The sequence below is a fragment of the Chenopodium quinoa genome, unplaced genomic scaffold (genome assembly GCF_001683475.1).
Source record: "Chenopodium quinoa cultivar QQ74 unplaced genomic scaffold, ASM168347v1, whole genome shotgun sequence".
Lineage (NCBI taxonomy): Eukaryota > Viridiplantae > Streptophyta > Magnoliopsida > Caryophyllales > Amaranthaceae > Chenopodium > Chenopodium quinoa.
Genome location: NW_018743032.1, coordinates 2,264,504 through 2,283,262, shown reverse-complemented (window position 1 = coordinate 2,283,262; position 18,759 = coordinate 2,264,504). Strand labels below are relative to the sequence as shown.

General features: G+C 37.5%; 1 protein-coding gene across 1 annotated transcript; it reads left to right on the top strand.

The window, feature by feature from the left end:
* Positions 1 to 2,407: 2,407 nt before the first annotated feature.
* LOC110730388 (aquaporin NIP2-1-like) lies at positions 2,408 to 6,659 on the top strand. The gene is made up of 5 exons (XM_021910177.1): positions 2,408 to 2,842; positions 2,986 to 3,210; positions 5,008 to 5,202; positions 5,881 to 5,942; positions 6,287 to 6,659. The coding sequence occupies exons 1-5, from the start codon at positions 2,741 to 2,743 to the stop codon at positions 6,477 to 6,479; spliced, it is 777 nt and encodes a 258-aa protein (XP_021765869.1). The 5' UTR covers positions 2,408 to 2,740; the 3' UTR covers positions 6,480 to 6,659.
* Positions 6,660 to 18,759: the final 12,100 nt, after the last annotated feature.

Sequence of the window (18,759 nt, the reverse complement as noted above, 5' to 3'; positions counted from 1 at the left end):
GTAAACAATAAGTATAATAGTTGAGAACAATAACTATACGTGTTTGAGAACTAATAGGAATATATACACAACAATAAATGCCCATATTTCTCGAATTTTAATTATGTTGTTCCATAATTTGAACTACTGTACCACACATATGCTTTATTGTTCCATATATATGAACTAGTGTTCCAATGACATGATATACCCATTATTCTCAAATATTATTTATATTGTTCCAGAAATATAAAATATTATGTTGTTCTATTATTCTATTGTTCCATATATATGAACTAGTGTTCCAATTACATGATAAGCCCATAGTTCTCGAATTTTAATTATGTTGTTCCAGAAATTTGAACTACTGTACCACACATATGGTCTATTGTTCCATAGACATGAACTAGTGTTCCAATTGGATGATATGCCCATTATTGTCGAATGGTATTTATATTGTTCTAGAAATATGAACTATTGTCCCATAAGTATTATATATTGTTCCACATATAAGAACTAGTGTTCCAATTACATTATATGCCCATAGTTCTCGAATTTTAATTGTATGATATGCCCATTATTGTCGAAAAGTATCTATATTGTTAAAGAAATATGAATTGTTGTCCCATAAATATTATATATTGTTCCATATATAAGTACTAGTGTTCCAACTACATGATATGCCCATAATTCCATATATTCCTATTTTTTGCACTGCTTCAAAAATTCTACAAAAAAAAAAATGTCAAAATAATTCCGAAAATTCTGAAATTTTGTATACTTATTCTACACAAAAAAATAAGCAGATTCAAAAAAAGAATCCTTCAAAATATTTTTTTTATGAGAGAGAAATATTCATTTGAAATTTGCATTTCCATATTTGTTCCTTTTGTGGACTACTTCGAAAATTCTACCCAAAGAAATATCAAACGAACTCCAAAAATTCTGAAATTTTGTATGATTATTCTAAACAAAAAATAAGAAGGTTCAAAAAAAGAATCGCTTCAAAAGATTTTTTTATGAGAGAAATCTTCATTTGAAATCTGCATTTTCATATTTGTTCCTTTTTTACACTGTTCGAAAATTCTACCCAAAAAAATATCAAATGAACTCCAAAAATTCTGAAATTTTGTATACTTATTCTACACAAAAAATTAATCAGATTCAAAAAACAAATCGATTCAAAAGCTTTATTTTTGAGAGAGAAATTGTACCTTCAATGGCTAAATTAAAATGTACCTTCTTGCTATGATATTTTCCATTTTCTCTCTCTTCAATGACTAAATTAAAATGAAATCAGATTTTTCATTTTCTCTCTCTTCAATGGCTGAATTTGTTGGTTTTCCAATACATAAATATGTGTTTCAATGCAGAAAATAAAAAAATAATTAAAAAGCATGTTCCAATAATGCAAGCAATAATGACTTATTGCGTGTTCCAAGAGAAAATAAAGAAACCCACATGTTCCAACCCAGCAAACCGAAAATCAATATCAGCCATCCATAATATCAAAACGGATGGTGTAAGATGGGTTCTCACCCTTAGAATGATTGTCACCTAAGGGGAGGGTTCTCACATGATCCCTTTTTTTTTATATATATCTTATCTGACTTATTCGAACTTATTAACTCGAATATAAACTACTCTGAAATTGTTTCTTAAAAATGAGTGGAACCAATGAAAAATAGATCAGAATAGTGTCCTGAACTTATCTTCCAAAAATCTTAACTTGACCTATCTTACCGGAATTAACATGAACTTATTATATCTTATCTTAAATTTATATGAACTCATTAGTTCGAATTTGAACTTATATGAAATTATTTATCCTAAAATAAGTGAAAAAGCAAAAGTTATTTCTCTTACAGTAAATGAAGAAATTGATAATGATTAAACGTAAACGTCAATACATGAATCGTTAACAAACCAACCCGAAAATATACCCAAATCCGATATGACCTGACCTGAAATCAACCCGAGACCCAAATTAACCCAATATTTGAGACCTGAACCCAAACATGACCCGACCTGAAAATGACCTTACTTGATTATAACCCGCAAATTATTGGCTTGAACTGAACTCGACTCGAACCCGAGAATGACCCTAACTCGTTTTGACCCATGAAAACCCGAATTGAACCCGACCTTTTATTCACCCGACCCGTATGTAACCCGAATAATTATAGACCCGACCTAAACCCGACCCTAACCCAATAAGATATATGACCCGACGTGACCCGACTCAAGAATGACCCAATCTGAACCCGACCTGCATAAGTTATGACATTAACCCGAATTGACCCGACCTGAGTTGACTTGACCCACACTAACCCAACCCGTTTACCCGAATTGACAGCTCTAATTGAAATGTATCTAACACGATCTCATATGAATATTTTGTTTTATAATGTACTTATTTAAAATTATTCTTTGAAATAAACTGTCTCTTCTTAAATCAAAGATTCTAAATGGGACAAATAAAAAGGAAAGTATGAGTTTTGTAGGATTATTAAAAATAGTTAATCGTTATATATTGTGTCAAATGAATCAAAATTGAAATGTGCTTTTATGAATAACTACGTATTTTGTTGACCCTTTCCATCTATGGTTTGCATATTTATTGTGTCAACTTACATTTCGTATAAATAACATACTGTGGAGCACATAGGCCTTCACAAATTCGTCCAATCTTTTTTCCCCTTACTTTATTATCAACCAATTCTATAAAATATAATTGTATAGGAGCCCTTAGTCTATAGAAATGGATGAAAATTCTTCAATTGCTTTAAGCAATGATCAGAGTATTTATCGTTCTTTCCTCACTTCATTTCATAAACACTGTCCAAATGAATTTTTACGTAAGGTACGTACAATCACTATTTTTTTCCGTTAAGTTTGCCAATTTTTTTTTTCCTATTATCCTATATACGATCACCTTGTTTTTATGTCGTTTTTTGTTTTTCATTTTTTGTTTATCTTCTTACCATCGTTTGTATACAAAAATAGCTGTTAGCTGAAGTAATAGCAACATATATGTTGGTGTTTGTGGCATGTGGAGTGGCCTCCATAAGTGACACTAGTGAACATAAGATCACAAGGCTAGGAGCTTCCCTTGCCGGAGGAATGATTGTAACGGTGATGATATATGCAGTCGGCCATATTTCGGGTGCCCACATGAACCCGGCCATCACTATAGCGTTCGCCGCCACTAGGCATTTTCCTTGGAAGCAGGTATTGCTAGCTTTTGACTCCATTATTATTTCCAAATCAACCGTACTAAGCAGTAGGTACTTGCCTCTAATAGTGATCATTAAAAATGTATGTGCATATCTAACTTAAAATTGTAACCAAATACGAAGTACGAGTATAACATATTAATAAAGGGGTAATTAAAATATAGTTGCGTTACTATAATAGACATTGGTAAGCAGTTAAGCATCTTTGTGATTATCTCACTCACAATTTTTCAAATAAATTGACGGTTACTATATTACAACTAATTTTACCAAACACGTACATCTCTATGCTCATTAGTTGATGTGTCGAAAACTAGTTGCTGGCATGGATTTTGTATGTGATATCTTGTAAGAACACGAATTCCAATTTAGAGCCGATCATTAGCAACTAAAGAGCTAACATATATGTTTTACTCTCTCATAATGAGTAGGATAAGATCAATCCAAGTGCAACTCATGCACTGAAGCAAAAGATACGTAATTTTAAGGGATGGTTAGTAACATAAACATAGATGTATTATTACTTCAATTTAGACAACACCATAAAATTTCCCTAACAAAAATATATACGGATTTATACTTTATCAATCATAATAAATAAATAGCTAATTTTATCTTAACAAAGTTAACATTACCAATTACTCAGTTAGGTATGTATTTCCAAGCGTATTTTTTGCACCAAGGGAGGATATATAATGGACTTCAATTAACTTGACCTTTAGAGTATAAATGATTCATTAGAATATTTTTCAATTTTCTATAAAAAATTAAATGTTATGTTATAGCTGAAAAATGTGTGGCTGTAAGACTTTATTAATTTATGAGAAGATTGTAAGACGTGACATGTGATACCACAAGATAATGAAAACTATACTCCGTATCAAATAGTATTTGGTTTAATGGTAAGGATTGTATATCATAACATTGAGGTTGCTCTAGGGGAAATTTGATGAATATTCTCTTACCCCTCCCGCTACTCTCAAGAGGCTTTGTTCGCTAATTGAAGTTCGATTAACTTGTGTAAGATTCTAATTCAATATGACTCTTTCTCCTTGCCTTTCTAAATACTTAGTAAAATATATTGAAGGCATGGAACGAAAGTGATAGCTAATTATTCATGGTAGATAGATGAGTTATAATTAAAGATGAGTAGATCGTTTATGAGTGGTAATACAAGCAGAAAGATACATCTAATTTTACGTAATAAATTGATATACCAAAAGTAGGTGAATCCATTTATATAGATTATGAAGTATGTTTGATTTCCGGACACAATGTACACGAATTTATTGGCAACAAATTCTGATTGTGACAAGTTCGAATAATTAACTAAATGTTACAATTTAAGCTTGTTCATAGCCATTAAAAAAAAAAGCTTGTTCATAGTAATCATAACAAAAGTTGAATTCATAAATCTCCACTAACTTGGGAAAATTCTCCTAGTTAATTAGCTTTACAAACAATTCTTTCAAAAAGAAAGAAAAAAAAAGGTTCTATTTTTGGTTTAATAATAATATGAATTGTCAACATGAACAATTAGTAATCTTTCATAAAGAAATCCCTCTTGTGTCTTGTCTCTACCTTTTTTATTCAACCAACAATCAAATTAAACTCATTTTAATTATAACTTTGTTTAGTTGTAATTAACTTGAACTTGGATTATCTTGTTTATTTATTTATTGATTTTCCTTTGGACACAATTGGAAATAAGATGAAAATATAATACGAGTAACACGTAAAGTCGAAGAGGAATGTAATTGACTAATTGCAATATATATGTGTATATGTACAGGTTCCTGCATATGCATTAGCACACATAACAGGAGCAATTTCAGCAGCATTTACATTGAAATTCTTGTTACACCCCATAAAACTACTTGGAATTACCACTCCTTCTGGAACAACTTCCCAGGCTTTAATAATGGAGATTGTTGTTACTTTTTGTATGATGTTCGTCATTTCAGCCGTTGCAACTGACTCCAAATCTGTATGTTTTCATATTCTATTCTTCAATCATTATATTTTATGATAATCTACACAAAATGAGAAATTTTTTTTTTTTTGGAAAAATTCTAAATAACCACCCTTTAAATCACTTAAAATTGATTTTATCACCCATTTTTTTGTATATTTTAAATAACCATCCTTTAAAGTTAAAAAAAAAAAAAGGCAACCTCTTAACTAAAAGTTATCGAATTTCGTGCTAAAACTTGGTTTTTTAAGATTTTGGGCTCACTTTGGTTCTCTGGGACCGAATTGAGGTCAAAACCACCCAAAAAAGTATCACAAATGCCTCATTTTGAGAGCTTCATGCAAATCGAGGTAATTTTCAACATGCAAAACGAGGCATTTTCAATAATTGTTTTTCTAATTCTAACCTCAAATTGAACTCAAAGGGCCAAAATAACCTCCAAAATCTTAATAGACAAAGTTTTGGCACGAAAATCAATGCTTTTTTTATTTAAATAAATGGAATTAGGTCTAAGAGGTAGTGATTTCTATATTTTTTTTCTTTATTTATGGGGTGGTTATTTGAAATGAACAAAATAAGGGTTTGTAAATTCAATTTTAGGTGCTTTGAGGGGTGGTTATCTACAATTTTTCCTTTATTTTTCCATGACAAATTTGAGACTAACCCTTTGTTGTTATTATTGTTGGTTTTTAGGTGGGGGAATTAGCTGGGATTGCTGTTGGTTCTGCAGTTTGCATTGGTTCAATGTTAGCAGGGTAAGTTACTCTTTTACCACCCCCGTTTCATATTATATGCAACAAAGACTTAGACACAAATTGTTAAGCAAAATTTGTTTGTAAGTGTTAAATGGAGAGAGAAAGATATAGATGCATTGATGAAGAGAGAGATAGATAGAAATGACAAATTAAAAAAGAAAAAAAATAAAATTGTTGCACATAATATGTAGCATCTGCTTTTAGTAAATGTTGCATATAATATGGAAGGGTGATTCAGGTTTACAAAAAAGAAAAAAAAAAAACCACTTAAATTTATTTATTTAGAGCTTAGTTTTTTGCAGTGAGGATTTCATACTAATTAGTTTCTTATTTTATGTTAACAGGCCTATATCTGGAGGATCAATGAACCCGGTTAGATCCATAGGACCAGCATTAGCCAGTGGATGTTACAAAGATCTATGGGTGTACGTGGTTGGGCCACTAATTGGGACATTGGCAGGAGCATGGTCATATGAGTTTATTAGGGTTAATGAGAAACAAGTCCATTCAATCTCTAGTAGGTCCTCTTTTGTTTGAATTATTTTAAGGGAGAGTTCTTTTATAATTTGCCATAATTAGTATTACAAGATAATTTTTATTTTACATCCGAGTGTTCATATGTGCATAGCATGTAAAATTTTAAATGTACATTTTGAATGTCAGTATATAATGGATAATGTGCATCTTATATACGAAGTAGTATATTATATTATATTATACGTGGTTTAAGTTTATGTGTTATTTGTTTTAATATTTATTTGTTCGAACTAATTACCTATACTTATTTTTGTTGAACAACCTAAAAAAAAACTATATGAATTTAATTATTATTTGCATTTAATATCATTATGCTAACCTTATTGTGACTTTTAATTGACCATATTACTTACACTTTGATCGAATAAAAATAAATTGAGATAAATTAAAGAAAGGGAAGTGGATGGGACTATGGGAGGGAGCATGTCCGCTCCCCTTGTTTGGATAAGAGATTGGGGAGGAGGTCCATTTCCCCCTCTCTTTAAAGTGACGGATCATGATTTGAACCAGATAAATCTATAGATATGTAACAATTGAAACATCATATTTTATATCAATATTTAATGCAATAATGTATTAATTATGCCTAATATAGTTTTACAAAATTAAAAAGTACGGGGGGCAAGGACCAAAAATGCTGATTGGCTATCATTGCTTGTGGATGATCCACCTGAAGGCTACTAATAAGTACCTTTGAACACTTCAATTTCGATGTAGTGTTCACCATAGAACTATGTTTAGCCTTATATACTTCGTTAATCATCACTAGTGAAAGGATAACGTACTTGTCTAATCGCATCACACCATTCAAATGATTGTTCCAGGTATGGTACTGGGGTTTCGGACTGGTACATGCCAGGTCCAGCTGAGTAACCTGTACAGGGTAACAAACGTAATTGCCCTTGGGGGTGGCTCGAGGAACCCCCCTCCGATGCTTAAGTTAGTATGTGTTTAGAGAGAGAAAGTGTACTTAGGTAGAGAGAGTGTGTAGTAACTTATGTGTCTAATCTCCTTTCTGTTGTACTTGGTCCTTTATTTATAGGTGTACGATCTCCTTCAGGTGGAGCTATATTGGTCAGCCTGTAATTAGCTTACTTTAACGGGCTAGTGAGCCCCTCTGAATATCCTTCTAGCAGTAAGTGCGCACCCCGTGAGTAAGGCCGGGAGCGTGGTGATCATAGCTCTGCAGGAATTATCCCATACAACTAGCCCCTCAAGAGGTGGTATGAGGTCACTCATTCCAGCTCTTGATTGATTGATGCGCGTCTCCTGAGTGAAGTCGGCTGTGAGGAACAGCTCAGCAAGAGCTATCCCATACAACTAGCCCCTCAAAAGGTGGTATGAGGTTGCTCATGCCAGTTGTTTTGAGTGTGTAACCTCATTGGTAATTACTCAACAAGTCGTCTGGCTGAGGCTCCCTCCATATAACTAGCCCCTCAAGTCTTAAGAGTGCGTATGCGGTTCAATGATTTAAGAGAATAGGTTGTGATGTTCTGAGGATGTTGTTGTTGTAGTGTGGCGATGATAGTAGCCCCTCTAGTTTGAGAATTGTCAAGCTTGAGCGAGGAATTTCAATTACTCCCGCTAAAGTCTGAGAAATGACGAGCTCGTAGCGAGGAATCTCGATTACTCCCGGTGAAGTCTGAGAAATGACGAGCTCGTAGCAAGGAATTTCGATTACTCCCGGTGAAGTCTAAGAAATGACAAGTTTAGAGAAAGGAATTTCTATTATTCCCGCTGAAGGCTGGGAAAATTATATATTTTTTTACGGGAATGTCATCTTGCATGCGTGGGACACGTGTCAGTCATCCGGGGTGCAGTTATTTTACTGTGGTGACATGGTGTTTAATCCTTAGGGATTAGGTGAAGCCGCCTATTAATGCCACATTTAATTTTACTGACCCCCTTTTTACTTCCCATTTTCATATCCGTTTTTTTATCTTCTTCATTTCAAAATTTTTGCTCTTCTTTCTCCTTCGCCATTGCTCGCCTGTGAGCGGTTGATACTCATTGTTGTTGTAAGTGCTTTCTATCTTGCTCCATCTCATTTTTCATTTCATTTTAGTGCAATTAATTTCGCCTCTGTTAATTGCTTGTTTTCTTCGATTTTTGTTCTACCTTAGGATCATTTTTCGCTGTTTACAGTCCAAATTTTTTCTTTTGATTTTCATTTTGGGGTTGCGATTGTTGCTGTGTGCCGTCTCCGGCGTGCCATCGATTGCGCGATTCTCTTTAAAAGGTACTTCCTTTGTACCCCTTTTTCACACTTTTTGCTAGCAAAATTGCATTTTTCGCTTCATTTCTTTGCAAGATTGAATATTTTTCTTGAGTATACTGTTCACATGCACTCTTTCCTTTGTTCATTGTTGGTTGCGCTTTCCTGTTTTAATTTTGCCTCTTTTCTTCTTTGTCTTTTTGTTTTGCTTGAATTTTCCGTTAGGGCGCAACTGATTTTGCTTTTTCTCCCCATTTTTCCTTTTCCCTAGAGTTTCTTGTTTGTAGAATCACAATGCCTGACGCTTCTGACAGTCGGAATCCAAGTACTCCTTCTGCTCGTACTGAGTCCGCCTCTTTCCCTGAGTCGTCTCGCTCATGTGAGCGTTTTGAGCGAACCTCTTTTGTTTCTCCTGCTTCACCCCCATCCCTATACGAGTGGTTATGCCTGGTGGAAATTCCCTTGTTGGGAGCGGGGTGGGTACTGCTGCGACCCCTCCAGTTGGATCGGAGTCGGGTGGTAGCTGTCCCCCTGACAGTAGTGCTTTTCGCCCCTTTCGACCTCGGACTCGCCCCGACATTTTTGACCCATATTACGAGCGGGATCTCCCTTATGATGGAGTTTCCCTCTCGCACGTCATGCGCTTGAGAATGCGCGCTATGTGCCATAAGCGCTTGGCTGACGAGGTTAAAGTTAACCCCCCCTAATGTTTCTCTTGTTAGCCCTAATCCTCATGTTCAGCCTTTAAACAGTTTTGCTTGGCTTGGCGATATGGCTGATGTAAATCAATTTGATCATTATGTAGTGCGAGGTGCCCGTTCCCCGTCTCTTGCTTCGGTGAAAGATATGGGTAAGACTACTGAGTCCCCCAGCGAGAGAGCTTTTCAAGCTAAGACTGCAAGCCTTTCTTTGTGGCCAAGCCTATGGAAGAGGGGAACTCTGATTTCTTTATGGATGAAAGATGCGTTGGCCCTAAGAATTGTACGCTTGACTCCAACTGGCGTAAAAATTCTAAGAGGCTAGAATTGGAAAAGGTGGGCCAAGAATTCTATGGGTTTGGACCAGGCTACCAGTTGGTTCTTCCTACCGAGGGCTCAAAGCTATCTTCTCCTCCTGACCGGCATATTATCGTGTTTGCATCACAGCTTGATTTGGGCTTACGCTTTCCTCTGGATCCTACATTGGACAAGGTTTTTCGTGCCTTTAACCTCTGTATTGCTTTGCTTCACCCCGCGTCTCTCTACACGCTGATTTGCCTGCTCCGGTTTTTGCGCTTTATGCGCTACCCTGAATCACTGAACTTGTTCAAATCTTTGATGAGTCTGAAATGGACTTCATCTAGCTCGCCTGAGTCTAGCTGGTATTATGTGGCTGCCAAAGATGGCAGGGTGTTGTCCTATCTAAAGCTGGTCGCTTTCATGACTAGACTAGCAAGTTCTTCTAGGTGGGTGCCTCCTCTGACTTCATTTTCCGCGTAACTTCAGAGTGGTTCGCACTAATATGGCTGGTGTTACAGTCACCCCTACTGAGACTGTTTGAGAGACATAGGCATGACGCCCTGCAGGGTGCTGGCACTCCTGATTCCACGTTCCTCAAGGTTTGGCTGCCTAACTCGCTCTATATTGTTAGCAACGCGCAACTTTCTGCCATGCACTTGTGCTCCACTCATGAATCTGGTAAGTGTTACTTTTTCATTAGAGTTTTTCTTTTCGCACTTGCCCTTTCCTGTCTTATAGCTTTTTGCGTCTTTGTCCTTTCAGGTTACTACAAGTTGGATAAGGAAAATTGGAAAAATCCTCCCAAGCTTTTTGAAACTTTGGAGGTCCGTGCTGGCGCTTAAGGGTGAAATTCGGCTGGCACCAGCTGAACTAATTAAGATATGTCTTTGGAATTGTGACTCCCACATATCTCGCTAGTTCCAGTAAGGCTGATGTTGAGCCTTCATCTTCCACTATGGGGAGTCATCGCGCATATCGGAACAGGCCGAGAGATGTTACTTCGGGATCTAAGGCGTCTATTGCAAGGGACCCTGCTGCAGCTTTCGGCCGGGTGACATCTTAGTCATCCCAAGTAGGTTAGCCGGGAAAACAAGCTTCTGTCGATGCTAAGGATGATGATGTTGATAATTTTGCTAGTAGCGTTCTTAACTTTCCCCCTGAAACGAGGGCTGTGGGTGACGTTGTTGTCGATGAAAAGCCCACATCTTCTACTGAGTATGTTCTGCTCTTTGCTACTAGTATTGACACTTCTATTGCTGCTAAAGACACTATTGTCCCTTTAATTCAAACCACTGGGTTCGAGCTTCCTAACGATGTGATTGGGGAGCTTCCCAAAGTTGCTCCTCGTTATCTTGGGCTCCCAAGTCGGCTGCGGACTGCCAGCTTGTCTAACACCCCATCTAAAACATAAGGCGAGACGTTAGCGGAAATAACGTCGAGACGGTAATGTCACTCTAAGGGTTACTAAAAACTAAAGAAAATAAATAAATAACTGAAATAAAAATAGTAAAGAGAAAGATAGAAATCCCAAATGATCAAAGAAAACTTTCAACGAGGCAGAACAACCTCAATTCCGACTAAGCTATTCCAAAAAGAGATGTAAAGATAACAAAAGAAACTCAATAAAACTACAAGGGAACAAACTAAACACTCTGCTCTCAGCCCAGACTCAACAAACGTTACTCTTTACCTGCAAATAACATTTAGGTTCCATAATTAGTGGGGAGTAACTAGCAACTCTCCCAAAACTTGTAGAAACACAAAGCTATGCATAGGGTAAAGCATATAAGATGACATATAAATAATACAACATATATACATGTCAAACAACAACTTAATAATATAGACAAGATAAACATGATAAGATACATAGATAGGAATACAGTTCAAAACATGCAACATGATTATAATACAAAATAAACATGTATATTGAACAAAGTAGATATATTACCACAAGATTACAAAGTAAGAATAAATAGCACCCAAAACAGAGCGATAAACTCATAAAAAAACAATAATTAACAGTTAAAAAGGTTCTTTAGAGAGATTAAGAAAATTCTTGACTTGACTTAAGAAAACCTCTCAAAGTAGTAATAATTTTAAAACGAGGAATTTTAACTTTTCGAAAACTGACTCATAGTGAGGCAAACATATAAAATATGAACGCCGGTGAAATCTGCAGCCCACCACTAAAGGTTTGTCAGGGCGAACCTACAAACAATTTCACAGCCGTCTGCGTCTAAGAATGGCCAAACTCCCGGTTATCCTACTCGAATTCCGCAGTCCGAGTAGTTCCGGACGACAACAATTTACCTAGGAAATTACATCTCGAATTCCGCAGCCCAAGATGTTAGCATGTTCCAACCATTGAATTCCGCAGCCCAATGATTGTCTTACACTCACGAATCATATAAAACTATAAAAATACTTCTTCAAAATCATCCAAACACATTTTGGTATCATCAACCCCAATTTAAAATACTGCAGGTCTTTACTTCTAAGACCAAAAATCCTTCAAAAGAGTTTAACTTCAAAATTCTTCAAAATATACAAAACAACTTATATATCATAACAAGGTGTCACTCTTATTGTCTGGAATTGGGTACGAAGTTAATTATAACAAAAATATCACAATACACTCCGTACACAACCCTTGGCGAAGCAGGGTTAAAAATAGTGTTATTCGACTTTAAAGCGCAACGACGTCGAGAATTTACCGAACAACCAAAAATGGCAACAGCTACACCAATTCATTGACATTTCATAAACACACCCCAAATCATGCCAAAATGATAAAATAAAACTATGACATATTAATCCACATATTAGACAATATATACATACAAGATAGGCTTAAATTCATGACTTACATACCAAAAACAACATGATAATGCAGCAGCTCCTAATTACAATTACAACAGCATATTGCACAACAGAATCACCCAACCTTAAACCCATAATTAATCTTAGCCCATTAACATACACACTCTAAAAACATAATAGGTCATGATAGGTAACAGATTAGGCATAAAAATTAGGCAATACATCACTTAAAACCACTCAATTCACACGGTTCACAAACTGTTCTGGCTGCAACACATTTGCTTAGTTTATTATAACAAATCCTAATTTAACCAACTCTAATTTGCTTATAATCACATCAAAACTTACCCAAAACATGATAATTTAACTTTGGGATATTCCTAACATGATACCCAATTATAAATCAACAAGAAAGGCTTAGAAACCAAGGAAATAAACATGACTAGGGCTGTAGGAGTACACGACAACCTCAGTGAGTATAGCAGCAGCAATTAAGTCCTTCTAGTGCTTAAAATACATGGCATAACTTCCCTAAAATATGATTAAACAATTTAGGAACATACCTATCATGATGCTACACCAATTAGGGTACAAAAGCAACCTAAAACTAGGCAAATAGGGCTGTAACCCACGACACAATGACAGTAATTACAGCAGCTATTTCATTGAGCATTTGGGTAAAAATCATGCTTAAAAACCACCAAAAACACAACAATAGTTTATGGTACCAACCCTTAATATATATACTACTTCTAGGCAAGATTATCTAGAAAAAAATCCAGCAATAAACATGAATAAGAGCCTCATGTCACACGCACCCAAAACAGCAAACCAACATGGAATTCCAACAAATCCTAATTTAACCAACTCTAATTTGCATCTAGCCTTAACCTATCCTAGCCATGATTTCTAAAGCATGGAATAGTGCTAGTTACCTTGAATGGAGAGCAAGAAAAATCAGATTAAGAAGAGAGGAAAGATCGTAATTTGAATCCGTCCGAGCCGCTCCAAAGTCACGCCTCTTGCTAGCCCCAATTGATGATGTTATAGGGTGTTTGAGTGCTCGAAAAAGGGGGAGGAGCACAACAGCAATTACCCACGAAAACCCTTGATGAATACACGAAAATTTGAGAGAGTTTGAGAGGAGAAAGCAAATGATAAAATGCAGCAACAATACACACCCAATGGTCAAGGTTTATACGTAATTGAGAGGGGAAGAAGAAGAGTTTTTAGAGCAGAAAATAAGTTATTAAGAAGGTGTAATTAGCCTTGATTGAGGTGTAATGAAGGGGGTTACTAGGCTAAATTTGTGCAGCAACTTACCTGCGGGTAAAGCCGTGTGAGAGGAGAACTGGATAAAACAAAATGCATCTTAGATGTCCACCTTATGAAATCCTAGATTGAGGAACCAATGGGCTGATTATTAGGAGGGTTAACTAAGCATTAACACGGGCTTAAGTAGCGCAAATAAACGAGCTTATGCAAGCGTAATTAAACGGTTAACTACTATCCTAAAATCTATACCGAGCTAATCCTAGTTAGCCCAAAAATAATCGAAGAGAAGAAACTAACTAAGAACCAAATAAAATACACATATAATAACAACACTATTAATAATAATATTTGATAGTATCAATAACAATAACAAAAATAATTATAATAAGAACAATAATAATAATTAAATCATGACGCAAAATAACATATAAAGTTTATATTTTAATAGAAATCAGGAAGAAACGAAATACGAAATATATATATATAATAACTTTATTGATAATAATATTAGTATTATTAACAATAATATCAAAATATTAATAATAACTAATTCAAAATTCAAAATTCAAAATTTAAATAGAAATCAAAGTATTATTGAAAAGTGCGCATAAAACCTTAGTTCAAAATTACGGGGTGTTACAGCCGGGGTTGTCATTCTCAGTCTGCTGGGGTACAACAATGGACTCTGTTTATTGACTTAGAGGCTCCCTTTGTCTTCCCCTCTCCTACAGACGGGCCGGCTTCCAAAAGGGCTCGCACCTCCTCTACCCTGGATCCCCTTGCATCCCACTCTACTAACACTAGTCTTCTTAGCGAGAATACTGCAAAGGAGCTTAGGACTCACAACTCCAGCGAGCTTATCGTTATGTTCACCAGTTTTTGGGTGATGCCTTTGAAAATCCATTGTCAGCGACTTCTCGGTCTGGTGGTGGCATCTTTCGTCCTACTGGGCGATAGAATTTGGAGAGGTGCCTATAAACTCTGCTTTTTGACCTGTCCAGTGCTCAGATGGGCTGGGAATGAGCTTTTTCGCCTTCTTATGAATGTGCGGGCTGATGAATCTCTTTTGGTGGATGATCCTCAGCAGGGTGGCACTCTGGGATACCGCCTCACTTAGGGTATCATGCTGTCTGCTGACTCTACTAGTGGCTCTGTCAGCCTTCCTATTACCACCACTTGCCATGATCTTCAAAAGGTTTGTTTCTTTTACCTTTATTCTTGGTTATACCTTTCTACCCTGTTATTGTCGTTGTATTGGAGTTGAGACCCTAGTTGATGAACTATAAAGGTTTTCGCAGCTATCTCTCTCATCCTCCAGTGGTCCTCTGAATATCCATCACCTAGGTCTGTAGTTACTAGGTAGTATTTGTGTTTATCTTTGGGGGTGTATAGCCGCCAAAGATTCTGTTATATATATATGTCTTTATCTAACACTTTTATTTTTATCCTATCGGGTCTATCCAGGTTAACTTGGTTTCATTTGTATGTACTTGCTGGATGTTTGCCGGCTTAAACTCATACCTTATTTCAATTTGGCTAAATGTTTCTTCACCTTGGTGGGTGGAGGTTCAGCTTAAATATGCACTTCTTATTTTGCCTTGGTAATTTGTTGTTGCTTGTCTATTTTTGCATTTCTCTTCTCTGGGGGATCCTGCTGTAGTCCTCCTTAGAACCAAATAACCAGGCAGCAATTCCCAATGTCTGACCCTCTTGTTGTAGGCCTTTTATATTCTGCTCTTCTATACATCTAGCTTGAGAGCTGCCTTCAACCACACCTCAGGGAGAAAATTTAGCTTTTCCAGCACGCGTGCTTCTGGTTTGCCTGTTGCTCACAGTGTTGAATTCTTTGCACCTCTACGAGAACAATAGCATATGCTCCATATGCTAAGGAAAATGAACTCTTGCCCGTTGCTTCCTTCTCCGTTGTTCGATTCGCCCATAGCACCTTTGACACTAGATCGGCCCAAAGTCCCTTGTGTTCCTCCAGTTTTCTCTACAAGGCAACTAAGATCGGCTTGTTTGCTACTTCAGTTTGGCTATTGCTCTGCGGGGGACACACAAACGCACTTGCGTATTTGACATTCAGCTCTTCCTGGTAATCCTTTATAGTATCATAGTCGAACTGGTAGCCATGATAAAAAAACTATACACCGTGGCACCCCGAATCTTGTGATAATATTCTTCTAGATGAACGTTCTAACTTGGGACGCCTTTATGTATTTTTTAGGCTCGACCTCTATCCATTTGGTGAAGTAATCCCCCGCCACTATGAGGTACTTCCTTCTCGCTGACCTAGTGGTGAATGGTCTCAATATGTCCATTTCCCACTAGGCAAATGGGATCGGGCTGAGAATCGAGGTCAAATCATTCGATAACTGATTGATAACTGGTGAATATTTCTGGCACTTCTCACATTTTTGACATATGCCAAGGCATCTTGTGTCAATGTCGGCCAGTACGCTCCTCTTTGGAGTATCTCGACTCCTAAGGCTTTTCCACCTATGTGATTTGCACAGATTCCAGCGTGAGTTTCTTCCATGGTTCCCTCTTGTTCCCATTCAGGGATGCACCTAAGGAGTGTCTTTGAGAATCCTTTCTTATTCAGCTCGCCATTCATTACCACATACCAGTTGACCTTCTTAGCTTTTTCTACGTCCTTAGGTAGTATGCCATGCAGCTTGTATACTATTATGTCTGTGAACCATGCTTGCTGTCGCGTGGTGCAGTTCACTTGTTTTCTTTCAGCGATGTTGCTCTCTTCTAAGACCCTCACCATGACTGTTCTTGTGAGACTCTGCAGAGTGGAGCTGGCTAACTTTGACAGTGCGTTAGCCTGTGAGTTTTCAGCTCTAGAGACTAGGTCCACCTGGAAATGGAAATGCATCAGTTGGGCTACTAATTCCTTGACCCTGGTTGCGTACTTCTGCATCGTTGGCTCCCTGGTTTCATACTCCCCCTTTAGCTGGCTGGCAACCAGCTGAGAATCAGTTTGCAGGTGTACTTTCTTGGCTCCGGTTGCTATGCTCATTCGTAGCCCAGCCAAGGTAGCCTCATACTCCGCCTCATTGTTTGATGCCTTGAATTTGAATTTAATGGCATACTAAACACGTTTCCCTATGGCAAGGTCAAAATGATCCCAGCCCCGCTGCCTGTCTGAGCGGCGGACCCGTCTACGGCCACTTTCCAAATTCTTACCTCATCTTCCTTCTCGTCATACGAGGCTTGCACTATAAAATTAGCCAAATCTTGAGCCTTTATGGATGCCCTTGGCCTAACTTCCAACTCATACTCAGAGAGCTCAATTGCCCACTTTAGCACTCTCCCCGAAGCATCCATTTTCTACAGAGCCTTTTCCAGTAGGTGGTTAGTAAGGACTTGAACCACATGTGCGTCAAAATAAGGCTTTAATTTTCTTGTCGTTTTTACTACCGCCAATGCTAGCTTTTTCACCAGCGGGTATCTTTGTTCGGCTTCGGTCATCACATGACTTACAAAATAAACTGGCCGCTGCTGCTTATTTCTTTCCACAAGAGAACTGATTGTATTGTCTGCAGTGAGGCTAAAAATGTATAACTAGAGCTTTTGACCTTGCTCCGGGCTAATCATCGTGGGCAGTTTGATGAGATTCTCCTTAATACATACCAACGAAGGCTTTTTTTTCTTCTTCACCCCACTTGAATCCACTATTCGCTTTTAGCAGCTGGAAGAATAGTAAGGCTTTATCCGCTGACTTGCTGATGAATCGGGTTAGTGCAGCCATTATTCCTGTCAAGCGCATTATGTCCTTAGTGCTTTTTAGTTCTAGGAGGCGGAGAACTGCTTCCACCTTTTCGGGGTTGGCGTTTATCCCTCTTTCACTCACCTTGAACCCTAGAAATTTTCCCGAACTCACTCCAAAAACGCGCTTCTTTGGATTCAGCTTGATGTGATACTTGTTCAGTGTGGCGAATGTTTCTTCTAGGTCTAAAATATGACCTGCTTGCCTGGTGTAATACTTTTGACAATTGAATCATCAACATACACTTCCACATTCCGCCCTTTCTAATGTATAAGCACCCTATCCATTGTCTTCTGAAACCTTTCCCCTGTATTCTTCAACCTAAAGGGCACAACAAAGTATTTGTACACCCCTCCTTCAGTGATGAACGCAATTTTCTGCCTTCCTAGCTTGTGCAACTGGTTTGCTGGTGTCCTGAAAAGGCATCCATGAAGCTCAGCAATGCGTGCCCACTCGTAGCATCTACGAGCTGGTCAATTCCTGGCAGTGGGTAGCAGTCCTTTGGACATGCTTTGTTGAGATCTGGGAAATCAACGCACATCCTCCATTGACCATTTGCTTTCTTTACCATGACTACGTTGGCCAGCCATTCTGGATAGTCACATGGCTCAATGAACTCCGCTTTGAGCACCTTGTCCACTTCTTGTATGGCCTGATTCATTTCAGCAGAGAAAGAGAAACTTCTCTTTTTCTGCTTGATTGGCCTAACTTCCTCCTCTACGTTCAGCCTGTGGACCATGACCTCTAAGTCAATTCCAAGCATCTCGTTTGCTGAGAATGCAAAAATGCTCTTGTTCTTTCTCAATAGTTTAATGAGGTTAAATCGCACTTCAAGCTCAATCCTTTTGCCAAATTTTACCACTGTGGAGCTATCTCCTTCAGTGAGTTCAATTTCTTCATGCTCACCGCTGGGAATCGTCCTGGCTGCCTTCTCTTTAGTAGGTTCGAAATTCTCCTTGGCCAACTTTTGCTTGTCCTTTTCACTGCGATATTCTTCTCTTTTTCTTTTTCGAGACTTCCTCTCATCCCGAGCTTCTTTCTTAACTTCTGAGCTCGACTAGGATCTTGTCTTTGCTCGTTGCTTAAGGGTTGTAATGTAACACTAATGTGCTGTCTTCTAACTTCCCCTCAGTTTGGCAGATCTTCCATCATTGGTTGTGTAAGCCATTGCTATGTGGTAAGACCACTCCG